The sequence below is a fragment of the Lissotriton helveticus genome, chromosome 3_1, assembly GCF_964261635.1.
Source record: "Lissotriton helveticus chromosome 3_1, aLisHel1.1, whole genome shotgun sequence".
Taxonomy (NCBI): Eukaryota; Metazoa; Chordata; class Amphibia; order Caudata; family Salamandridae; genus Lissotriton; species Lissotriton helveticus.
This window is the reverse complement of record NC_136061.1, coordinates 1,111,344,395-1,111,371,430: the sequence shown is the minus strand read 5'-3', so window position 1 is coordinate 1,111,371,430 and position 27,036 is coordinate 1,111,344,395. Positions and strand designations below refer to the sequence as shown.

The window sequence follows — 27,036 nt, the reverse complement described above, 5'->3', positions numbered from 1 at the left end:
ACCAATATTACTGGTACTTTATAAGAACAATCAAGATGTTGCTCACAATTAACACGTTTAATAGCTATCATCAAAATATTACGTCCAATAAATTTAACACAGAACTTGTCCAACGCCATAATGTCCGCAGATTAGGTAATCTTTGTTAATGTGTGGCAGTCACAGTGAAAGGTAAACCTTTTACATTAGCAACTGCAAATCGCCTGTAAAAGGGCAAAAATGTGTGCAGAGTAGTATGGAGGGTACATTGCCCAGTTAGTAGTGAAATTCGGGCTAGACTGTTTTTCCTAGGTTGCCAGCGTGCCAACGCGTGAAAGGGTTCTCGTGAATGCTAACGAGTCTTTCTTCCATGGCTTTTGACTTTAGAGTTGTTTTGTAAAGCAATTTCCACTCTGCTGTGCCCAGTTCTGAAAGCTGTTAAAAGCATTCTCTCGTTCTTTTAGTGCTGATCTTTAATAGTCCATTCCAAGCTCAAGTAAAACGTACAAAACGGTAGCAAGGGTATAATTTAAAAGGGGACTTTGAAACGGACGCATTGATTTTCAGGTATAAAGTTTTGTATTTTTTTTAACAACATTTAAATCTAATATAATTAAATGGCCGTCTACTGCATAAAGAAAGATTTATATTAAGGATCAAAACAAAAACTGTGTTTTTTGTTCGCTGTTCAGTCTTCCAAAATGCCTGTACCCAAAAGCAAATCACATGAGCCCGAAAAAGGTGACAAGCAAGAAAAAATAATACTACAGGATAGGAAAAGTAGAGTCAGATTACTAAGGTAGGGTCGCAAGCGATAGGTGTTTCTTAAACTGACTGTTGAGGGACCCCATATTCATTTAGTCATGTGATTGATGTATTTATCACTCAGTTGCATCACAAAAAGCCTATTTGCAACACAAATAATTTCCTGCTTCCTTAATATATATGAAGCGGAAGTAATTTTGCAACTCCTACGAATGGCTGCCAATGCAGGAATGGAGATCTGTGAGAGACAGCCGACTTATTTCTGTGGATTTGCATTCACTGAATGGCAATATTTCTTTTTAAAGGATGACTTGCAGGGCCGGACTGGCCGTAGCGGGCACAGGTGATGTGTTTTCCTAATGGTTCAGAAGAGCAGAAGCCAGTTTTTGTGTGACGGGGGCCATTTTTGTTGCTGAAGGCCGGTTTTGCACCAGTGCTGCAATATCTGCCCCCTGTAACAAAAGCATAATCAGTGCTTCTCAATAGACCATTGGGACAATTTTCAAACGGGATGCTATTCCCTACAGGGAGGCAACATCAGATGAATGTTTTGTGACCACAATTCCAGTTGCAAATCATTCATAAATTCCAGTGAGATTCAATAGGAGCCAGATGACCGTACTTTCATGCCCCACTCCTACAGATTCACAGTCAGACGTGGCTTTTTGCTCTTGACTAATTCACTTCCAATGTGTTCTTTCTACATTGCGACTTAATGTTTATAGTTGTAATGCCTGTGATTTTTCAATTCTTAGAATTTTTGAATGCTTAGTACAGTCTCATAATTAAAGCATACATAGTGATACAGCTTATCTGACACAAGTCCATATGTAGGGCCTTATCACAAAGTGAACATGGAAAGTGCTTTTAAGGCATTAGTGCCCAGTCACAAACATTGCTTGAGCGGTTATCAGTTTTGCATTAGTGCTGAGCAATTTTGCATTGGTAACTGACTATTATGCACGAGTATTAAATCAGTATTTGCTTTGACCAGTGCAAAAATGTGCGCGCAGGTCAGCAGTGCAAATAGCACCAAACAAGTGCAATTAATTATTTCATCATTTGGAGTCATGTGACTGCAGATAGCTGGCACCAAGCCTGGATTTCACCAACCCATGTTCAATGCTGCAGTCGACAATTTTTTAATCTGGTGCTTCAGCTGTCCTTTCATGGACTAGCTTCATTGGAGGCTTCCAAAGCAATCTACATTCCCATCAAGAGTCTGAAAAACAAAGACCATGGATATAATGTCCCTTGGCTGGCCACAATACTCCTGCGTGCAAAGTTTTACTTGTTCGCAGAGAATCAGTTAGTCAGGTTATAGTAGGGTAGGGGCGAAAGGGCAAGGGCCAGCCCCTTGGATGCAGTGCATGCGCCTCATGCAGGGCGAGCCAACAATCAGGACTTCCTGCGAGGCCAGGGATGGCATGATGTGGGTATTAGTGTCCCCAGTTGGAGTAGTGCCAATCACAGAGACAGATGCATGGTCCCCACCGTGGGAGACCCACAATCTCATATTTGCCCTTACTTTCTTTCCCTATGCTGAAGAGAAAATGCAAATGTAATAAAAACTGAGAATCAAGACTGGTGCACAGCTGCTGGTGCGCTGCTCAGCTGCTGGTGCGCTGCTCACCCTGGTAGTCAAGCATCTCACTCGAGGCTGACCTCATTCTAGTTACTCCAGATCTCACTGAAGCCCAAGATGGCTGCTGCCAGCCATCCCTTCCCCTGGGCATGCCACCACTCAGTCCGGACCCATCCCTAAGTCCATCACTTCAAAAAGCCTGTCACCAGGTGCCGGCGGGGTTCCAAAGGGTGAGGCTGCTGAAATGCTAAAAACCGGAATATGGATAATTGGAGGTAAGTAAACAATTTAATTAATAAAACAAATTTCGTAGTGCGCCCTGCATCGCAAAATGCGATGCAGGGCGCACTACGAAATTAGTTTTATTAATTAAATCGGACTGGCTGTAGTGGGCACCAGGCGTTTCCCCAGTGGGCCACCAGGGTGGGTGCCAGTTTTGGGCCACTGGGAGACTATTTTTGTTACCGGGGCCAGCAATATCGTCCCCTTGTAACAAAATCAGCCGAAACTGGCGATACTAAATAGCTCGGCTGCAACACCCCTATGCCCTTCCCCCCCCCACCACCGGGAGCCAGCCCAGCAGTTTGCCAGTGCCGGTTTCAGTTCCCAGTATGGCCCTGCTTTTGCCTTTTTCAGCATGAAAGCACATATGTTAGCATGCAGATGCAACATAAGAATCCATTTCTCAGTGGTGACTGGTGACTATTAAAGTGGTGGACTTTAATTCTAGTGAGTGAGACTGACCCACTTACTTGGGAGTTTCGCTGACACTCGCTTGCACTAAGTCTTAATCTCTCACTCATTCTCACTCGGTCTCAGCCGTTTACTGTCATTCACACTTGCAGTCACTTTTACTTACTCTGACTCAGTTTCACTGATTCATGCAGTCTGATCCATTCTCACTCTGACCCACTCACACTCACTCATTCTCAGTTACTCTCACTCAATCCCAATCATTCTTAGTCCTTCTGGTTGATTCATTCTCACTCAGACTCACTCGGTCACACACAGCTTCACTCAGTTTCACTCTGACTCACTCATTCCCGCTCAGTCTCATCCTTCTCACCTAGTTTCCCTGAGTGTCCCCATGACTCACTCGTCCTCCATGATTCACTCAGTCCCACTCCTTCTGATTCAATCTCTGTGACTCACTCATACTCAATCAGCTTCCCTCATTCACACTCAGCCTCACTAACTCTCACTTATTCTCAGGAGCGGCTCCTCCGGTAAGACGGAAGAGAGTCGCCCCACTGCCTTTCAGCATGACAAAAAAGGAAAAAGAAAATTTTAATATCATTTTATTTTTCTGTGCTTGGGCAGGTTTGTGAGGCGGGGCTGGGGTGTGCATGGGGAGGAGTGGTGACACCCTCCTAAATGTTTGGCCGGGCCCTATGGATCCAGCCAAATATGCATGTGCACTTAGCATGTTCTTCACCCAGGCTGCATTACAGCCTGGGTGGAGAACATGCCCAGGCTTCCATTCCCCATCTGAGGGCCATGCACAGCGCTCAGACTAATCACAATGCTGCATTGTAGCATTGCGATGGGCTCAGGGTAGCCTATCCTGCTTCCTGTTCCAACAGAAGCCAGGAATAGGACTGAAAAGAGGCAGTGACTGGCCAACCAGCCGGACGGCCGACTGGAATGTGATTCCTTATTCTGACTCACTCAATCTTACTCTGACTCATTCTTACTCATTCACAGTCAGCCTCAGTCATTCTTACTCAGTCTCACTGATTTGCCCAGTCATACTTCTTTTGATTCACTTAGTACAGCTCTGACTCACTCATACCCACTCAGATTCACTCATTCAAACTCATTCTGACTCAGACTCAATCATTCTGACTCAGGATGAATCAGTCAGTCTCACTTTCACACTGACTCACTCCGTCTAACTCATTCTTTGACTCATTAAGACTCACTCAGACCTGACTCACTCAGTCTCACACACAGTAACATTCAGTTACATTACCTGTAATTCTCCCTCACTCATTCATTCTCACTTGTACTCACTCGTCTTATCACTCATTGTCCTCCCTTTGACTCACTCCTTGACTGACACTCTCACTTTTGCTCACACATAGACACACAGACATGCTCACATATACACACACTCTCTGATGGACACACACTCTCACACACACATATATGGTATTTAGAAATATTTTTTACGTTCCTTGCTGGCTGTGCAGGTTTCGTTTGGACATATGCAGCTACTTTCAACTTTGGAGACTTGAAACTAAAACCGTATTAGTGATTTTAGTCTTTGCTCATTGACCCCACCCTTTCCAAACGTTGTGACGATTTGGGAATAGGCACTGCAGGGCTTAAGCCTGCAACGCCCATGGCTAACTTTAGCTATGACGCTTTACCAGCTCACAGATTGGGAGGCACTGATGCGTGCCAGGGACCAGAGACCAGGGTTTAGATAATCTCTGATGGCTGGTGACGGCACCTGCGTGCGCCTGTACCACACACCAAACATTCTCTCTAGCAGAGCTGTCTTAGACTGCTGCTGGGCGGCATTTCCTTTTTATTTTGCCAAGAGTTCATGCACGATTATTATTCACTCTTGGCATAACAAAGGGCACAGAGCCCTGGAGTCCTAGTGGGAAAATTGCCACTGCAGTGCATGATCACCAAACTGTCTGAAGGATCATGTCCCTAAATGAAATGAAATACGTGGAACTCGGATAGAGAACACAGAGAACAGTGGACGTGAGAAAGGGCGAGCATACTCGATTTGGAAAACCTCACACCCACACACCTCTGTGTAAACTCTGCTTACTTTAGCACGATCACAAATCATTCCGTTCATTTCCATAAGACTAGAGAAACAACTTTAGCATTTGCTTTAGTTTATTGTATGATTCACATTTTATTTGCTATCGTAAATGTGGTTGTAGTACACAGTATTGTTGCAATGAAGAGGGCTTTCTAAGATCATCATCATCAGGAGGAAGTGGTACAATATTTTTAAATTGTATTATTTGCACTTTGTGTGGCATTGATGAAGGTGTTAAGTATTATTAGAGGGGGGATTAAACAGGCTATAGAGCTTTCTAGGTCCAGCCTTTTCCGGGCTATTGTTTTATAGAAAAATATGATGTTTTATACATGCATAAAGGGCTTTTTCAGCTCTCTTCACCAATTGGTCTGCTTTGCTGTCATTCTTTGCTTCCGCTCACAACAGCATACAGCATGGGGCAATGGGCCAGTCCATTTCTGTCATCCACGTCCCTGAATGTGAGTGACGGTATTTCGCTTATACACAATGTGCACTTTTTCAATAAAAGTAGCCTCCATCAGATCCAGTGTTACTGGACCGATGTGCATTGAAACAATAGATTAGCCGCTCACAGACTGCTTCTGTTGCCCAAAATTGGATTTGACCGCACTTTTGCACTGTTGCCTTGGGGAATAGCACGCCTCCCCGTCCAAGCGTTTCAGCTGGTGTGAGCGCGTTCTGCAATCGGCAGAACTTGACATCGCTCCCAGCTCGAAGCCGTGGGTTGAGGTCTGCGGGGAGTTAAAGAGAAGGATACCGACCGGGGGACTGCGAGGACCAGCATTCCTCAGTTAGCGCAGCTGGTGCCTCTTCCCCCGGCGGCCACGCCCACCGCCTCCCGCTTCTTAACCTTTCGCGACACCCGCTTCGCGGGTGCCGCTCACAGACTGCTTCTGTTGCCCAAAATTGGATTTGACTGCACTTTTGCACTGTTGCCTTGGGGAATAGCACGCCTCCCCGTCCAAGCGTTTCAGCTGGTGTGAGCGCGTTCTGCAATCGGCAGAACTTGACATCGCTCCCAGCTCGAAGCCGTGGGTTGAGGTCTGCGGGGAGTTAAAGAGAAGGATACCGACCGGGGGACTGCGAGGACCAGCATTCCTCAGTTAGCGCAGCTGGTGTCTCTTCCCCCGGCGGCCACGCCCACCGCCTCCCGCTTCTTAACCTTTCGCGACACCCGCTTCGCGGGTGCCGCTCACAGACTGCTTCTGTTGCCCAAAATTGGATTTGACCGCACTTTTGCACTGTTGCCTTGGGGAATAGCACGCCTCCCCGTCCAAGCGTTTCAGCTGGTGTGAGCGCGTTCTGCAATCGGCAGAACTTGACATCGCTCCCAGCTCGAAGCCGTGGGTTGAGGTCTGCTGGGAGTTAAAGAGAAGGATACCGACCGGGGGACTGCGAGGACCAGCATTCCTCAGTTAGCGCAGCTGGTGCCTCTTCCCCCGGCGGCCACGCCCACCGCCTCCACGTACACTACATTATAGACGCAACCTCCACCGCGACGCGGGACGCGCGCGGGACGGAGATCGGGGCGAAGACCGGGCAAAGAGCGGGCCGTTTGAGGCCGTTCGAGTACGGTAGAGTCCGGTCCGGGCTATACCCCCTGGCTTCATTCTTGTTGCTGTAAACACACCTGTTAGCTGTGCTTGCTGAGGATAAGGCGCAATGTCCACACGTGAGTACAGAAGCAGGGCAGCCAAGGGGAAGTTGCAAAATGGAACACTTGATGACTTCATTACTAGACCTAACACCGCCATAGATATGGATATCGGTAAGATGCAGCATAGGGTCTCCATTGAACTTGATGCAGCTAGAAGGTTATCACAGGAGATGGCCATGACAAAAAAATCCTCTCTGGGTCATTTTGCCTTTGCGAAAACACCAGACCGAACAATGGGCCCAACACCGATTATAACACAGGCAGTTATTCATCATCCACTAGTCGCACCTCTTCCAGCCCCAGCATCGAAGGTGGGGTCTCCATGTGTAGCCCCCCCCATCATTAGTCCATCAGTGTGTGGGGTGGGAGGGGTGGAGGGGCCCCCTTTGGAGACGATACCAATTGCTAAGTGTAAGGTCACGAGCACGAGGATTTCCTCTACCTCCCTAAAGGGTTCCAATCAGAAGCGGAAGCGTAACAACATCAGCGCCTATTCTAGGAAAAAGGCTAAGGTTGCAAAGGCTCAGTTATCCTCCCAAGTACTAGCTCAACCATCCCACTCACTCCTTTCCCTGGCAAAAAGTTGCCCCTCAGTACCAGAACCTAGTCCTGTAAAGTCAATGGGGGAATATGAGAATCTTGTAATTGAAAGTGAGAATGGTGGGGTACCATTTTGTACGATTAAAGGAAAGGATGTGGAATTTTTAACGATTGTGTGGGAAATGTTAAAAAAACTCCTAACCCCCTTGGAATTAAGACTCTCTCGAATAGAAACCTAGCTTCTCGAGACAGAAAAAAGTATTCTAAACCTTGCCACCCTGACCATACCTGGCAGCAAACCAACTAGCCCACCAGTTGCGACACACACTCCATCAGTAGTGGTCGCCATTCCACCAGCTCCACCAGTGACCAAACCCATTCCGAAACCTCGGCATAAGGTTCCTGCAAGTACCACTGCCATTAGTGTAGCGGGAAATGCAAATAAGTTGCCGGCTCCATCTGCACCAGCCCCAATAGCAACGGCTGTCCCGAGGGCTAAAGATCGTAATACTTACCATTCCACCCCACAGAGACAAAAACATTTCAAAAACCACTACAGGGGCTATGTTGATCTTCCCCGAGACGTAAGACCATATGTAGTAGTGCTCACGGGGGTGCCAGAAATTTCATACCAACAGCAGGAGGACTTTGGGTCATTAAAGAACAAGGTAATCCACTGGCTCAATGTAAACAGGCCATTACCCAATCACCTGAGAAGTACAATTCTCATGGTGCGACGTGTCCCTTGGATAGGCGCCTCGCACAAGTCCATCACAGGTGATTGTGTCATTGTCTCATTCGAAGACCCTAACACCGCGCACTTCATTCATTCATGGAGCAGCCATGGAGCTAATTCACCTATAACAACTAGACAACTAACTTATTTTTATCCCCCGCGCTTTCATTCCAATACGGGGGGAAATTGGAATATAATCCCGGTAAGAAACCGTGCACAGGGTGGGACATCCAACTACTGGCAAGACACAAATAGGGGGTGGAATGGGGCACCCATCCAGAACAGATATGGATGTCTCGAGGATGTGGATTGACTTTCCCACAGGGCCACTGATACACCGTCCTTGGTAGACTCACACTTACACTTTTTTCTGCCTTACGCTTCACCGTGCGCTGCTCCACCAATAAAACACAGGGCTACTGACATACTGTCCCTGGTATATTCACACTGTTCCCCGTCCCACTCCTTTCTGCGTTCTGCCCTACCATCACCACAATATCTCCCTGGAGATTGTAACCAAACCACGGGTGAGATCAGGCATATAGAGGAGCAGGCTGTTGATTATTCCACGGGGGCACATTCACTGAGCTCATAAAAGATGATACTACCAACTTAGGCATAGCTGGTCAAATCGACAAAGATAATCCCCTTCCTGAGGTGTCGTATGTAACATGCTTAATGGGAACAGAGGGATTGTCCTGCTCCAACTACAGCCAGTCTAGGACAAGCATGTGTCCCTTGGTTTCTAACCCTAGTGACAAGGCGGGGGCTCCCGGAATAGTTTCGATACTTTCCTGGAACGTTGCCGGGTTGGCTAATAAATTAGATTCCTCAGAGTGGGTGGAATTCATTGAGGAATATGACATATGTCTGTTCCAAGAAACGTGGGCTAGAGGACAACAGTCCCGCACAGGGTACGCTACCTTTGAGATTGCAGCAAAATGGGGCGGAAAGGGCAGACCGTCCGGTGGTTTGTTGATTTGGGTAGGATCCCATCTTGGATGCAGGGCGAGAAATCTCGAAACCAACTCACCGGATTTTCAGTGTGTTGTTTTGGAGTGGGCATCTGGTGCGAGAGTAGCATTAACAAATGTTTACTCTAGACCGGCTGGAATTACGGGCACCTCGGGGACAATTGAGGACTTAGCTGTGTTCCTCGACTCTGTCACCCTCTGCCCATCTCTTATAGTCGGGGGGGATTTTAACATCCAGTATGAGCCCCTCCCGGACCATTTGGGTGGGGTAATTAGCGAAGAGGATGATCTCTGGGAGATACCCTCCTTGCCGAGCCCACCAGTAAAATCATGGTCGCCCATAGCCACTCAAATAACATCTTTCACTTTATCCCATTCATTGAGGGCCTGTAACGGGCGACTCAAGGGAGACATTCCACCCCAGCCCACCTTCAATAGACCAGGGCACGAATCACGGATAGATTATATCCCGGTTTCAATGAAGGATTGGGCCAAAGTGAGGGACTTTACGATAGTCAAAAGGACTGACAGTGACCATAATGTATTGTCATTGAGGTTCGCTGTCCAGGGAATGCCCACGGTTATCACAGATGGAAATCTAGCATTTCCTGTCGGTCTAGTTGCATCTAGCAACAGACGCAGAATTAGATGGCCAAGAGTAGACTAGTGGAGAACCCCAAAAATATCCAGAGGCTATATGCGGCAGTGGTCCCTGCCCTTGAAAAAGTTGTGGACCTCATTCCTCAGTCACTCACCCCCGACAAGTTCACCGCGCTTGGGGATATTCACTCCGAGCTTTGCTCCAACTTAGCAGAAGTATTGAACCCAGTGGCTAGGACGAAAAAGAATAAGGGGAGAAGAGCCTCATGGTTCAATGCTTCTTGCAGGAAAGCAAAGGCCGACCTTTTGGGGTCTCTTAAAAACCGGAAAACTCCTAGTAAGATCAGGGATAAGCGGATGGTCTATAAGTCTATTACCCGCAATGCTAAAATAGATTGGGACCAGGATAACTGGTCTGAAATGTCGGCTGCCCTTGCATTTCGAGATGCCCGTAAATTCTGGCAGATCGTTAAGCACGGTTCAGCCGAACCAACAGCGGCAGTAGATGCAAATATTGCAGCCGCCGTGTGGGAGGACCATTTTAAATTTCTGTACAGCACGCCCGATCAGGATCAATCGGGGAACCCACTTGAACCAGCACTGGCTCTACCCCTCGAAAGCGTATCCCAGATGGATGGGTTCACTCTGGAAGAACTCAACATAGCAATCCTGGGCCTCGCTGCTGAAAAGGCGCCAGGCCTGGACAAGCTTCCAGGCGACCTTTACAAGCATGAAGTTAAGATCTGGGCACCGTATTTGAGGGTGCTGTTCAATGCTATTGTGAACGGCATGATGATCCCCCCAACTTGGCTGGGGGCAGAGATAGTCCCCATATTTAAGAAGGGCTCGCCTCTGCTCCCAGCCAACTACAGGCCAATAAGCCTGATAGCCGTTTCCCAGAAACTCTTCACTAGGCTACTTCTGGATCGTCTGACGGAATGGATGTTGGAACATGACATTCAGAGTCCATTCCAAGCGGGATTCAGAAGGAAGATCTCCACCACAGACCAGGTCTTTTGGCTCGCCCTCATTTTCTGGAAAACGGTACAGTTGGGGGGTGGCAGCCTCTATACTGTATTCGTGGACCTGAGGGCGGCCTTTGACCTGGTTCCCCGTAGAAAACTCTGGGAGGTGTTGGCCAAACTGGGGGTCCCCGGGGGCTTGCTGGAGATGATTATTCCTTTCCATACTGCCAACTTTGCCCAGGTGAGGTGTGGTAAGGAGGGGGCGTTGTCGAACCGGTTCCCCGTTGACAGGGGGGTAAGGCAGGGTTGTGTGCTCGCACCAACCCTGTTCTGCCTCTACGTCAACGGGGTAATCCCCCACCTCAATGGGGTTGCCAACTCTGATGCTCCCAAGTTGGCAGGCAGCAGGGTGCCGGCGATTATGTTCGCTGATGACACCCTGCTGCTATCAAAGTGCCCAATGGGGATACAACGCGTTTTAAATGGCTTTGTGGATTTTTGTGGGGATCATGGGTTAGAAATCAAAATTCTAAAGACCAAATTTATGGTTTTCAATCCCCCGCCAAAACTACGATTTAACCCTACCATTGGCCAGACCAGACTTGAAAGGGTGCGCACTTTTGAGTACCTCGGACTCATGTTAAATGAGAATATGACTTGGTGCACACAACAAGAGAAAGCACTACTTACATTGGCCCAGTACTCGGGAGGGGTTATGAGGCTCATGGGAAAAAACAGGTCATCCATCAAACCCGTCTGCCCACCCCTCCAGATTTACAGGGCACAGGCAAGGGGGGCCGCTATGTATGGTTGTGAGTTATGGGGTCATGTAGCTTCACCAGAACTGGCGAGAGAGGAGAACAAGTTTATTAGGCGGGTGGTACGACTTCCGCCCAGCACGCCCCTTGTTTAGGGCTGCGACCTTTAAGTGAAGAACTGGCACTGTGTCCCTTGGTTTATTGGCGTAGGTTGTGGGCAGTCCCAGAACTGATCAGTTATAGGCAGGGTCTACAGGAGGTGCTAGCTATGCCTAATGCTGGGAAAATTAAATGGCTTAAATTTATTAAAACTGAGCTGGAGGGTCTAGGCCTATCGACACTCTGGTCTGATCCATTATCCACATGCCCGTTAATTCCCAAAAAGAGACTGGCAAAGGTCTACTATGACAGTAAACTAGCGGCACTCTGTCGTCGGCAAAATTTGGGGACACTCACGGAGTCATTCCTACGCTTTAAGGACACCTACAGTTTTGAACCAGCCTTGGACAAACTATACTCTGCTTTACTCAGGAAACTCTACTTGCAATGGAGGCATGGGACCCTTCCACTCCGAGTTCTAACTGCCAAGTGGAGCGAATCAACAGTTAGTTTATGCCCGGCTTGTAGAGTGGCCAACGAATCTGAGCTCCACATAATCTTTTTCTGCCCGGCCTACAACGACTCCCGCAAGAAATGGATCGTCCCTGTATGCAGGAATTTGGGGTTTGTGGAGTGTCTGGCCGCGTTTAGAGTGCTGAAAACAGACTTGTCTGAACCCATTGTTTTTGCTGTGGCCAAATATCTAGGTGCAATGTGGTTTCTCAGAAGTCAGTGCCTTAAGGCTGGCTATTGATTTTCACTGTAGCAAAAACGTGAAACTCTGCATTATCGAAAATTTTTATGGACTCTGATGGACTTGAAATGTTTTTAAATGTTTTATTGTCTTAATAATTATGAAATGGATTTTTGTATATCTTTTATGGTGGTAAACTTACCGAAATAAAGATTTATGAATGAATGAATGAATGATTAGCATGTATTTGTAATGGTGTTGTATTTATGTTTTTGCCTTTTACAAGGACATGGCCCCTCCACACAGACAGCTACGGGGTGGCCCTGCTTAGGTACTTGTATTAAGCATGCTTTTCGAGGTAGACCTTAGGGAGAGTGCCTATTACACAAAAAGATACCAATAGCTTTATATTTTCCCCAAAAATACTGATTTCTTTTCATGAAATAAAGTAATCAGTTTGAGAATGTATTTTCACCGTCCTCTCGGATATCTGCACAAGCTACTTTTGCAGAGCTCCTTTCAAACAAAATCTATTTGTGCGTTCCAAAGCAGCGCGGTCCTTCTTGTGTGTTGAGCTTGAGGAAAACACAAAAAATGTCGTTCTGACAAGAAATGTCTTTACTTTCATTTCCTTGCCAGAATCCGCCGGTCTTAGTTTAATTTCTACTGCTAGCCCTTAATGAGCACAATTCAAAAAGGGCAGTGCCAGGGTGTATGAGGCCCTGGGATTGGACCACCGAGTGATGCTATTCCATTACTTTTCGATCCTGACTCTCAGCGACTTAAGTAGTTCAAAAATGCAAGGTGGAAAAGGCAGGTGGAACGGGGAGTGTGGCTTCTATTCTCAATACCAGCCTTTGCTTGAAATATTTGGCGACTAGAGTCTAACAAGCATTTGCAATGCAATAGGTCTCGAATTTGCGAGAGTTTAAGCTAATGGCATTGTAAATGACAATGCCTTTTATTTATCTGTTTTGATTATTAATACATAAATAAATGGTATTGTCATTTACAATGCCAATAGCTCAATCTATTGTAAATGCGAGACCTATTGCTTGGAAAGTGGTGCACTGAATGTTGCAGGAAAGCATGATGTTCCTGCAGTAGGAGATACTAATAAAAAAAATAGTGCTTACAGACTAAATAAGGCATACAGTGTAACAACAGAAGTAAAAGGGCCAGTCCTCATGGGAGGTTACAAATGAAGAGGAGGGACTAACAATCCCATTACCAAATCAGAAGCCAGCATTCATGAACGACAATGACACAAATCAATGAAAATATGGGCAGAGAGTAGACTGGGCTTCAAGGCCATACTTTAATACAACATGCGTCACAGAGAAGCGCATGTGCTGCCCAGGCTTGACCTAATAAAAACCACTCTCTTTAACTGCTATTTACTTGTATTTTGCATAGTTTATGGGATGTTGGCATGGGCTTCTTCGTTAACAATTCGAACAAGCAGTGGCTAAAGCGGGCTGATCCAAAGGCCACTCTTTTTAGGTCTCGCCTAGCAATGAGCTCTATTGTTGAGAGTTTTGTGTCCTAAGGGGGACAGCAGATGTGCACGCTGCCGTGCCTGCCCGGACAGCAGATTATGCGCGCGCGCATCATCTCGCCGCATCTCTTCCACCTTGTTATTTATTGTACTGGGCTTTTGGAGACACTTCTTCTGTCTCAGCTGGTATTCCTGCGCACTTCCACCTTGTCACCACTAGAGGGAGGGGAGACCCCGTGCTTCAGACGGGCCTGTGCTGGCCTCTTGACTGCAAGTACACATACTCTTCCTCTCCTCTACCTGGGCATGGGTAGAGGAGAGGAAGCATTGACCTGCAGCCGTCTCCTCCACTGGCTTGCAGTCCCGCCCACACGACAGCGCCTGGCCTCCGCTGCACGATCAGCTGCATCACCTCTGTACCTCCTCTTGCCGGCTTGGCCTCATAAACGCCGATGCCACAGAGGTCCGTCCTCGACCAGGATGTCGTCACCTTCGTGACGCCGCATCTCCAGGCTCCTTCCCATGGAGATGCGCGGTCTGTTGCAGTAAGCACTCCACTTTTGCTTATGCCCGACAATTTCTGCAGCAGAAGCCACTGGGCAGGGCACACCCCAGGCACGTCCAGGTGTGAACCCCTTTCAGCAGGGTGCAGTGTGAGGAGGGCCGGGAGGAGGGGGTGAAACTGGGGTCCTGTACAGATGCCATTGTTAAGGCTTCCTCTGGGGGGCTGGCGGGGGTCCGCGCAGGCCGCAGACAATAAACATCCCCTCCAATAAAAAAAAATTTGTGTGAGGGGGCTGGTGCCACTGGGAATACACACGTCCGGGGGTACAACTTCAAACAGGGCCCTGGGAACACAGACGCCCCCTCACCCGGTGCCGCCCTGCTGCCCACCTCAAGTTAACAAATAGGCAGGGACTGTCCGTCCAAGGGTTGTTTTATGTATGGCACTAAACAGCGAACCTGTCTCTTTAATAGCGCTACAACTTAGCTGAACATGGTCCAAGGCTACTTATTAAGAGTACTTATGGATGAAAGTTACTAGAGGTTACTTTCGCAGGTTGTTAGGTTGTTGCTTTGCCAAAGATCACACATGTTGGTCAACTGGGGGTAGCCAGAATTGGAAACAGGAAGTGGTAAAACAATAATGAATTAACCCCTGGGCCATGCTTCCCAAGCGCTAGAACATTTGCCATAGGGCCACGTCTCAAGCGCTAGAACATTTGCCGTAGGGCCACGTCTCAAGCGCTAGAACATTTGCTGGAGGGCCACGTCTATCAAGCGCTAGAACATTTACAGTTCACCAAAAAAGAGGTTACCCTGAATAGAAATAGCTCGAGAGTTTATACCCATCAAAATATCACATCCTTTCAGTCGTGCTCTCCAGAGAATTATCATAGGGGCAGCAGACATTAGGACCCCAGTGATGTAGATTTCAGTTGGCCAGTTACAAATGGCTTATAATAGACCCAGTTACATTCTATGTGGTATTGTACATACCTTTTTTTAGGTCTCGCCTACGCAGCGCGCATGCGCTGCATAGGAGGACCTTTAGCCGTCGCTCTGCTCTTTTCGGAAGCACACACTCTTGTTTGTGGCGGCATCCACCTTGCGGGAGCGAGCAGGGGTGCGCAAGTATGTGCTTCCAAAAAGAGCAGACTGCCCTCCCAAGCGAGTGCGCGTGCGCCTCTCTACTCGCCCACACGTCCTGGCCACGCCACTCACTCGCTCCGCCCTCTCCGTCTCCTTTTCGCTCGCGCTCCCTGCTGCTACACGACTTTGGTAACTGCTTACGGTCCCACACTCAATTAGTGCTTTCCAGTTGTCAGTCGGCTTCGGCCTACGACCAGATATCTAGCCAGCTCCAACCTCCGCTGCCCGGATCTTCACTTTGGACTGCAGCAGTTTCAGCCTCTACGGTGTACTACGCAGCCTCATCTCAGGGCCTCCACTGCAGAGTACCGGCTTTGCAGCCCCTCTGGCTTCCCAACTCGTGACACCTCATACGGGTGTGTTTGAAAATCTATGGTGCGCCGCCGCTCTGTGCAGCCTAGGCCACCTGGTGGATGCTGGTGATTCGGGTGTCTCCCAGATTGTCAGCACCGCTACAGGACCAGGCTCTGGGCCCGGCAGCCCGTCTCCCAGCTTCACAGCCGTTCCAGGGTGTGCACCCCGGAGTCAGTTGAGCAATGCACTTGTTATGTTTTACTAGTGTCTGATTGTGAGGCCCTACTGTCTCCAGTGGGGCCTGCTACTTATTTAATAGTTGTAAGGCGAGAAATCTCATACCTACATTTTACCGACCTAATTCTGTTAATAATCATATTTTCCCAAGTGACTGTTATTAAACCTAGTAAAGTATCCCTTAATTATTTCATGGCACATTCCATTTGAAATAAGTTTACAAAGACACCATGTTAGTAAAGTTAATATTTTAACATTCACTGCTGCTGTGTCATGCAACTGACAACTGGTTTTGCTGTAAAAGTCTCTGATCATTTCTTTTGTTAGGAAACGTTTCAGTGCTTTTTTATAGTAGAAATATTATTTCCTTTGATCAGGGACGTGCAGATAATTTCTACAGACATCATATGTAGTTCTGTTTGTTTCATGGCAGTCCCTTTCTTGAATGTTTTCTCTTTCTGAAGTAAAATTAATTTCTGTATAATTCTGTTCAGTTATTTTAATCCCGTCTGCGAAGGGTCATTGCACCCAAGAGATGTACTTGCCAAATTATCCTGGAATGTTTTTGGAGGTTGTGCTCTGATAAAGTTTGATGAAAGGTTTTTGCAGCAAATATTCAGAACTGAAATGTAACCTCTCCTTCAACCCCTTTTATTTCTGCTGTGCATCTGTTGTCTGGTGTTACTTTTTTTGTTCCTTCATTGATACCAACACCGGGTGCCATAGTTTATTGACATCTCTCACCAGAACAAGCATTGGCATAGCCAACAGGTCTCGCCTTTTGGACCTTATAAGTGTTTAGCCATGCAACAAATAATGTTGTTGTAGTAAGGATATTGTGCTGCATAACTAAATACCTATACGGTCCCAAAGGCGAGACCTATTGGCTATGCCAATGCTTGTTATGTCTAGCTGACAACACAAGGAATATTCTACAGGTAAAAAAATAACGCCAGTGCTAAAACACAACTGTGGCTGTCCCCACAGTTGGACCGCACATGTCCGCAAATGTATCACTAAAAACATTTGTAACCGGCAAGCACAATTTGCATTAATAATGAAATATTGCATAGAAGGTGGATTCAGATGTTCAATTTGGATATGTGTCATCAATGCGTAAACATCGGACATGCATATTCATCAGATAGGGTGCACTGTGACATGCCAACGTGCCTTGTATTCTGGTCCTAAAAGGCTTCTTACTGGGTTCTGTTAATCGTCCTACTAAACAAACACGCATATAGAGTGTGTGACTTTCCCTTTAGTAGTTAGTAACCGCCCTCCTGCATTGTCATTTACAATGCGAATAGCTCAAACTCGCGTAAATGCGAGACCTATTGCATTGCAAATGCTTGTTATTAGTCTTTCGGGAGAAAAATGAACTCTGGTAGACAGCTAAAGCTGTGGTACAAGCCAGCTTAAAAAAGCTCTTTGTTTTTGATGTAATACATTTTGATTGCTGCATAGAAATGATTGTTAAAGAAATAGCCACAGTATAACACATGGAAGCGTTTCACCAACATTTGTTCAGTTTGTCTCAGCGCTTTACAAGTATTAGTATATTTTAACTTTTATTACTATAAGTGCATTATTTTCAAAGTAACTTGCATTTTCATGTATGGACGTTTGTGAATGTTGGACTCGTCCCAAGTATTTCAGTATATTTTTTAAATTGCCACTTATTTAATAAGTAATTGGAAATCTGATGGACTTTTAATTTATTGCGAATCTTTTCAATATAAAGTTTATTTTTCCTCCAAAAGTGGTCATTAAGTAACATTCATTCTATTTCTGTTTAGAATACTTGAAAGACAATTTAGACAAGTATATGTCTCAGTTTCCCAAGGTACGAATTATTCACCTGAAGGAGAGGTATGGATTAATACGAGCAAGACTGGCGGGAGCAGACATTGCTACAGGTAACGTGTGAATGATTTTCCTTTGTGTGAATTGAGTTGATGATTCATTGTGTGTGAGAACACTATGTCCTACCATTCTGCTCTAGTGCCTTTTTAGGTTTCGCCTGCATGAGCATGCCCTAGCTGTTATGTGCTTGGAACCTGGCCTTTACTTACCATTCATTTGCAGCAATGTCACTCTTCTTAGCTGCCTTCTAATTTGGCAGCGATTGCCATGCGTCACTACCTTTTCTTTTGGTGGTGTATGAACAAAGCACAGATTAAATAGGTTTAATTTGTGTCCTTCCACTGGCCCTCAGCTGCTCGCACTGTGATTCAGGTAGTATTTCTATAAAAAAAAAAAGTTATGATGCGGTTAAAGCTGGCCACTTCATAGCACTTTTTTTACCTTCCGCCACCCACCCCATATCCCTTCTTCTCATATCTCCCACCCGCCCTCTCTTCCCTATTTCTTCACCCCCCAACACCTTCCCTCCCAACAATGTTTATTTCTCCCTCCCAGAAGTAAAAAAAAAACCTGAAAAAACGCTTTGAAGTGGCTAGCACTGGCTGCTTGATAGAACTTAAGTGTCCCATTGCCCACTTGCCCCCCCACATTACTCGCCGCCACCAAAGTGGCTAAGACAGAATAGCTTACCCATTGGGAAAACCTATTGGCTTTGACAACGCTTGTTTATAGGTAGGAGTCATCTGATTTGGGTACTCATTTCAGCATTGTAACCCAGAGTTGACTGCAAAAATGGTTGTTAAAGGCTCTATAATGAGGATGAGGACCTTGAACAAATGTTTTTATTCGGCTATTAGAATATTCCAAGCACTTTGGGTAGAATGCTATAAAGTGAACAGTGAGAAACAAAAAGAAAAGCTTTGGAATGTAAGAGCAAAATGTTGGTACCAGGCATTATTGTCTCAGAGCTACTTCACTGCCTTCAAGTATGCACCCAACATCCCAATGTTCTAATATAGCTTTATAGTACGCTGTAGCAGGCTATACTGGCCATTAAAGATCTGCTCTAGCGTTAAAGGCCTGAGCTGAAGGTGAGGGCCTTGAACAAGTAAGCAAGCCTTTAGTGGCTGGTACAACCCAACTACAGTGGGCTATAAAGCTGTTAGTACATTCTGCTTCTTGAGGGCGGAATATCGTAATTGAGAAAACAAAGGGGTTGAAATACCACATGGCTCCGAAGCCTTTGTTTTACAGAACCTGCTGTGAATGTTCAACTGTCGCAAAACAACAGTTGATGGACAGAATGCAGAACAATGTCATACATTCACACCAGTCCAGAGATCTGGGCCTAAATCCATAATTTTTTTTCTCACCATGCCATTCCAGTTTGAACCAAGCCATATGCAAATCAGTCTTCACCCTGTGCCTCATGGGAACAGTCCAGCCCGAACTGCCAAGTCAGTTCCTCCCTGGACTGGAAATAAGCAGGGACCCACGTATGGGCATACCCGTCCCACTCAGGGTGACAAATGCAAAAACAACAGTTGACGGACAGAATGCAGAACAGTGTCATACATTTACCCCAGTACAGTTATCTGGGCCAAAATACATCATTTTGGTTAATACCCAGAAACCGATCCCAGGATGCTTGTTCCCGGTCCAGGGAGGACCTGGCTTGGCAGTTCGGTCTGGACTGTTCCCATGAGGCACATGGTCAAGACTGATTTGCATATGGCTGGGTCTAAACTGGGGTGGCATGGTGAGCAAAAGAACTATGGTTTTAATCCAGATCTCTTGACTGGGGGTGAATGTATAATTTATTCTGCATTCCCTCCATCATTTGTTTGCGTAGCATTTTTCACTCTAAGTGGGATGGGTGGGCCCAGACTTGGTTCCCTTGCTCACTGTGCCTCTGGATTCAAGCTACCCTCGCTGATGAACGGAAATACCCAGAAACCGGTCCCAGGATGCTCTTGACTTGGGGTGAATGTATGATTTATTCTGCATTCTGTCCATCATTTGTTAGCGTAGCAATGTTAAACTGTCAACAGCCACATACAGGGCCACAACTGTTAACTGTTGATCATTCATAGCAAGAGCTGCAAAAGCAGGCTGTCAGAAATCAGGCCCTGGCTCTATATGGCTTGGCTGAACTTCTTTTTGTAGTTCAGCCAAGGCAAGGAGACCCAGGAGCTGAGTAGCATTCACCCTCCCTCCTTCTGAAGCCCCAGTGACACTGAGCTGCAAAAGGAGTGAACGGTAAAGGCTCTGTGTGTCCTGCAGGGTACAGAGAAAGGCAGAGGTTGAGAGCAATGGGCCCACTGCCAGGCTTGGATAAGGGCAGGTACACCACCCTTATGGGTGTCATGTGGTAGCCTCTGGGCCTCTCTCAAAGATGACTGTGTGGGGTATTCTATTGTGTCTGGTGAAGCTTGAAGTCACAATGAATTTTACATCCTTTCAATGCAACTGCCCAGTAACGTTTTCAAATAACATTGATTTCCTCGTTACTTGTTATGTTCTAGAGGTTGGAGCCCTACATAATTTGGACATGATGTACAATTTGTCCTGAATAGAAGTTTCTCCAGGCACCTCACACACTCGATTTGGTCGTTGTTTACCATACTTGATCCAACCACAAAGGCAGAATCCTTTGTGGAGGCATATATTGAATATCCACCTTGACATTCCATTTAAGGGGTGTTTCGCAGTCTATGTCCTGTTGATGACCCTGCCACGTTAACTGCATGGCATCAAAACACTGACAACGCAATAATAGTGTACTGTTTTTTATTTGATTTTTGGGCATTTCATTCTGTGCCAGAGTGTGTATATACCGTCACTGCATCCTTAATCAGTCAATATTCATATATAAATACTGTAAGGCACCAGCGCACCACATATTCACTAATTTCACTCTCACTGCGCCTTTGCGTTGTTTGGGACCACTAGTGTATCTTTAATGAACCTTAGTGTGAAAACCAAACCATTTTTCTTGTTCTTGTGATACAATTGAATAAAACGGTGTTGTTGCATACAAAACCCATCAGTCGATGGTTAATTGCTACCTTCCATGGAAGTTGAGGTTCACACTTCACCCTAAAGGAACCATTGTTTCCTTTTATTACTTGAAATTAAAAATGGGGCAGAAAATTAGATAAAATTAAGTTTTTGTGATAATGATACATTAAATGAATACACTTGGGTGTGTTCATTGTGTAATAAGGAATCATTATCTTTACAGCAGCTTTTTGGCACGATTTTGCACTTTGAAAGGAAATCCTTTTTATTGCCCACTATGAGGTTGACATTTCATTTATCAAACGTCAGCCATGTTAGTATATATAATGATGTGAGAATATAGCACTCTTTAACAAGTTACGAACATTCTTTGTTAAAATATTTACGAAATTAAACTTTTATGGTGGAATTGTTTAAGTGGGAGGTATATAATAGGATACATAGGTGTCACTTAATAGATTATTTTTAAATTTGAGTTTTTTCAAGTGACACACAGTTATTTATGCTGTTAAACATTTTTATTCTTCTAATTGTGTATGAAAATGTTTTTGATCTGATTTTAATCACACGATATCTTAAATGTTGTTTGCTATTTTTAGGTGAGGTTTTGACTTTCCTGGATTCTCATGTGGAATGCAATGTCGGGTGGTTAGAGCCCCTTCTGGAAAGTGTGTACTTAAACAGAAAGAAAGTATCATGTCCTGTAATTGAAGTCGTCAGTGACAAAGACATGAGGTAAATGTCGAATATATCAAAAGTGCTGAATTGTATTAAGTGTTTGACGGGTAAAACTGAAACATAGAACCCAGCGGGGTTCCTCCCTCACTCCGATATGCATGAATGAAAAAATAAATTCCATTGCTGTCAGTAAAAACTAATAATTATTTTGTACTTTGTTGAGGATTCAAATAGGACTAAACATGTATTTTATTTACACTGATTCATTTAACATTGTTCCTTTTTTTTCATCATGTAAGTACCACTTACCTACAGATATTTTATCATGATGGGTGTCTGGGCTCCTCTTCTACCATTTGTTGAGAAAAGCTGAATCAGGGAAAGAAATTTAGAAAATACACTTTGCCTTTGACTACACTATCCTTTGGCTAGGTTTGTGCTGTACAAATACCCCACACATACATATATTTTGCCTGCGAAGTTTTCCGGTTTACCATTGCCTGTGGAATTTTTTTTTGTTGTGCACTGTGAGAAAACGTTCAGGGAATAGTACAATAATTGTGACAATAATTGAATCCAACAAGCCCAAAAATATATACAAAGCAGAAGCGGCCCATCCTTAAGGGCAGAGGGGCCGGTGCCTCCTCACCTCTTTCCTGAAGTGAAGAATTTCTGTCAGGTCGAGCAAAGGTCAGCCTGACAGGCACTGTTCTTGTTCAGGGCTGGCAGCCAGGTGATATGCATGCACTAAATGCACAGGTGCCTGGTTGCCTGAGCGGAACTTTGCCGAGCTGAAGATGTTACATCCCGGTGGGTGTGACATCCTCAGCCTGGTAAGACGCCTCAAGGATCTCTCATGAGGAGAGAGAGTGTCACTGATAGCCCTTGACCTGGGCGCTTAAATTTTAAGCCCTGACATACCCAGGGCGAAGTGCCCATCGGTGACACTTCTTCACAGAGTGGGGTGGCATCAGACGTCTTGCTGACCCCATACCACTCTGTAATGATTCAGGAACTGTCGCTTCCTCTCAATGGCTGATCTAAGGAAATAATACATTTAACCCACCTGAAGTCCAACACTTTCCCTACTGTTGCACAGGAGTGGGAACAGTAAATGTAATCCCTCCAAACTCCAATGCTTTCCCTACTGTTGCCCAGACTACAGCGGGAATAGTAAACGTATCCCTCCAAAGTCCCACTCTTTCCCTACTGTTTCATAAACTAGAATGGCAATAGTATATTTAATATTTTTAGACTCCAATAGTTTTCATATTATGGTTAAATAGATTTTAAAGCATTACGTAAAACAAAAATTTATGTTATACTATTTGTTTTTATTCATGAATTTGTTTTAATGTTTATAGTATTTTTAGTAAATGTGTTTTTGGGTTTTTAAATTAATTAATTATTGCCTCAATTACTTAACATATTTTTGTTTATATTACTTATGATTGTATTGTGTATGTATTTGGTACATATGTATATATATATGCATATATATATATATATATATATTCAAAAAATCTAAACAGTATTGTGCGCTCTCAGTAACTCGAGGGTCCACCAGGTATTAAGTCCAAGGGTGTTTATTTAACAACATGTTTCGGCTTACCTGGAAGCCGAAACATGGTGTTAAATGAATAAACACCCTTGAACTTAATACCTGGTAGACCCTTGAGTTACTGGGAGCGCACAATACTGTTTTGATTTTTTGAGGATTGACTACCGGTGTGCTCCGCCGGCGTGTGCGCCAATTCTTCCTTAACCCAGAAGTCAGATTATGGGCGGGGAAGCTGCTTATGTACAATTGTTCTCACTCACATACTTCCCGTAGGAAACATGAGTCATGCACTCCAGAATGATGCCTGAACCTTACTTTGGGGATGATTATGATGTCAGTCGAACCCTGGGGACTGGAACCGCTCGACCATAGGTCGGCGGTTCCAGCCGCAGAATTTGGATGCCACCAAACTATGGGCGGTCGGAAACATACATTTTTTAATGTCAGTTTGTGCAGCGGGCGAAAAAGGCCCACAGCACAAGCTGCCATTGAAAAATTGATGTCCCGCATCCCTTCACCGTGTGGCAGGCAGACGGAGACAAACCAAAGGTCCAACACCATTTAAATCGGGTGAGCGGACCTTAATATTGGTGGTATGTATGCTTGGTTACTGTTGTGACAGAGTGCACAAATGGCCAGCATTTAAATTGGACCCTAATTATTAAAAGGCTGGGTTTTCATCCAGAGTCCAAAGCAGAGTAGATTTGTTTTTGTCCACAAACTCAGAGATAGAGAGTACCAAATTTGTATCACAGATGTTGAGAAAACACAGAAAATTTGTGAACATGGACTATCCTTTCTACCCAAACCAGACTATGGTAACTGAACAATACTATACACTTATTAAGCGAGATTTATTCATAGATGCATATTATCTGACATATTATACGACTATGCCTGAATGTATTCTTACTGTACCCCTTTTTTCACCAAACAAAATCAGTGTTGGAGTAGAAAAAAAATTAACTCCATCTATTAAATGTATTCAACAATCAATAAACATAGTGCAGACGGTGCTGTGCTCAACGTGTACTGTCCACAAGTAAATTTATTGTCTAGCATCCTCTCCATATGTTTGGAACTGTTTGATGAATGCATAGTATCATATAAATTGATAATAGGCACAGAGAGATCCTCAAATAACTCTGAACGAGCTCGGCACAGTCAATAGCCACATCCTGTCCATGTGAAAACTTAATGAATACAGTGTAATCTTTTCACAGTTGGCATCCCTTTCTACATTACAGCTCAATAAGTCATTATTGCCATTGATGGACATGTTAATAATAATATACTGTAGCTTTAATTTAAAAAAAAAAAGCATACATTGAAAACATCATACAAATGCAATCACCTCTTTTGTTTTGTATTTTCAAAGTATGGTTCTGTTGTATCCTTACATCTCTAAGAAGGTCTACGTGCATTTATAGCTTTACTTTGTGCACAAAAATTTTTGCAAATCATTTAACACTCCATTACAAGCTGCATGTAATCTCACAATGATTATTGTTGTTTTGTTGGTTGTGTTATTAATATTCTTATTAAAAAAGCTTAATTATGTTATGTAGTACTAGACGTAGCAGTAAAAGTAATATTAGAAGGAAAGAAAATATCTACATAGAATAGTTCTAATGAATCATACATTTTCGTCTCCTACAGGACATACACTTTATATTTAGGCTGCGAATAAGTAAAAGCGAATTGCATCATCAAATATAATAAACAAATCATTTATGAGCATAAATGGTGCTATGTTTATAACTGTAAATGTGCTGTGATTTTAAGCAAGACCTTTAGATAATTCTTACTAGTACTACTTATTATTTTTTTTAATTTTCTTATACTTTAACTTGCTGAGATTTCTATCCAACTGTAAAGTCTTCCTATGGTACAATATAGAGAAGATTTAGAAAAATGATTTAACTCGAAATAAATATTAAAATATGTTTATGTTAAATATTCGTGTACATTAATTGTACATATTCATTTTTAATGCAGAAGAAGATAATAAAGCTACAGCACTATTAGATTTATTTTGAAATACATCTTTAATGGAAATGTATTGCATTAAATACATTGTTTTCTGAAGTTTAAACTAAAAAAACGAATGCCACTTTAAGGAAACAAATTAACGTTTTATCATGCATTAATAAATATTAAAGTGAAGCACAGAATGAATGTAAATTAATGTAATTGTATTTTAATAAATATTATTGTTACATTCATTTTTAAATTCAAAAGTCGAGAATTACAATAATTTATACTTAATAAAAATGTACTATTTTGATATATTTTTAACATTAAATTGTATTCATTTCTATTTTTCACTATTTTAAATAATGTTATTTAATATAAGATTATTTTGTATGGGTGTTATTTTAATTTTCTTCCACCATTATTTTATATGGGAGGCTGTTGCAGAATCAGCGGTTGGCCATGTGAGGTGCTAAACTTACTACTGTTTTTTAAGTAGTAACTTAAACTCAGATTTTGACAATGAGCAAAAAGTAGTAAACTTAATTATAATTGTAAATCACTCAAAAGTATGTTACCTTTGCGAATCAGGCTCATTATGTCTAGCCATGCCTAACCTGCAAAATCTACCATACCTACGTACCAAATCTAACTTACCATACTCACCTATCATACTTACCCACCATACCTAACCCACCAATACCTTGGAAAGTCTGGTGAACAAACAACTTATGGCATTCCTTGATGACTTTAAAATTCTTTACGCCTCCCAGTCGGGATTTAGAGCCGGCCGCAGCACAGAGACTGCTCAGGTGGCAGTTACTGACATCATCCACCTTACTTTAGATCCTGGCGCTCATGCCATGCTCATGCTTCTGATTCTGTCTGCAGCTTTTGGCACCATCTCACGTGAAATACTACTGTGCAGACTGCATTAGATTGGTATCAGTGGTAGCACCTTACTATGGCTTGCTGACTTTTTTAGACAGCCAACTGAGACGATCATGCTGAGTCATTTAAGTCCTGCACCATCTCCATCAACAAAGGGGTAGCTCTGGGCTCATCTCTGAGCCAGTTGTCCAACATTTATGTAGCCCACCTTGCCCAGAGAGATAAAGCTTGTGTCTTTAATGTAATATCATACGCGGATGACACCCAGTTGATCATCTCGTTTGGTCAGGACTATGATGGTGCAAAGCTCGGATTCATCGACTGAATGAGTAGGATCGCTGCCTGGATGATGGCAGACTGTCTTCAACGTAATAGTGATAAGACAGAAATATTGCGGTTCCGCAAAGCCCAGGCATTTTGCCCCCCAGACTGGTGGCCTCCCGAACTCGGGGAGCCCCCTCACCCAGGCTTTCAATTAATAATCTGGACATTTAACCAGACCAGCCACTATCCGTGAAGAACCACATCTCCGCTACCTACCGGCCCTACTTCTCTACCATGAGGCTCCTGAGAAAAGTCTTCCCCTGGTTCCCAGTCTCTGCAAAAAAAAACCTGGTTGGCTGGATTATGGCAATGCCTTGCTTATGGCCGCCAATGACACCTTAAATGCCAAACTCCAGATAGTGCAAAAGACGGCCGCTTGCCTGGTTTGCAATCTTCTGACAGGCTCTTCCTCTGCACTCATCCTGAGAACTTTACACTGACCTCCGGTCAGAAAGTGCACTGTCTTCAGGATCTGTTGCCTTACTCATAAGGCTCTGATGGGTGGCACGCCCGTCTGCCTGCAGGACAAACTGAGAAACTACTGTCTTGTTAGAACACTTAGATCTAGCGACAAGGCACTTCTGACCATTCTCTGCACTCGCGCTTCCTGGCTCTGCAGCAGGGCTTTCTCCTTTATCGCCCCATCAGCATGGAATCAACTCCCATACCACCTTCATTGCTGTTCCAACTTTCTCAAGTTTTAATAACTCTTGAAGACCCGGCTGTTTTAGGGTGTTGCAGTGTTTCTGTTTTGGCCAAGATATACCTTTGGGTATGAGTTTAAGTGCTATATGAAGTAGAAATAGTGTAACATAACACAACAAAGCTATCTACAATACCTCTCTTAAATACCATGCTTACTGTATGTTACATTCTTTGCCTAATACCTACCTACAACA

At 44.4% G+C, this 27,036-nt stretch overlaps 1 protein-coding gene across 1 annotated transcript in view; it reads left to right on the top strand.

The window, feature by feature from the left end:
- GALNT5 (polypeptide N-acetylgalactosaminyltransferase 5) overlaps nt 1-27,036 on the top strand; it is a 249,518-nt gene that overhangs the window by 119,227 nt on the left and 103,255 nt on the right. Inside the window, exons 3-4 of the mRNA XM_078681713.1 lie at nt 17,622-17,741; nt 21,309-21,444. Of these exons, the coding sequence (XP_078537839.1) occupies nt 17,622-17,741; nt 21,309-21,444 (256 nt within the window). The remainder of the gene's footprint in view (nt 1-17,621; nt 17,742-21,308; nt 21,445-27,036) is intronic.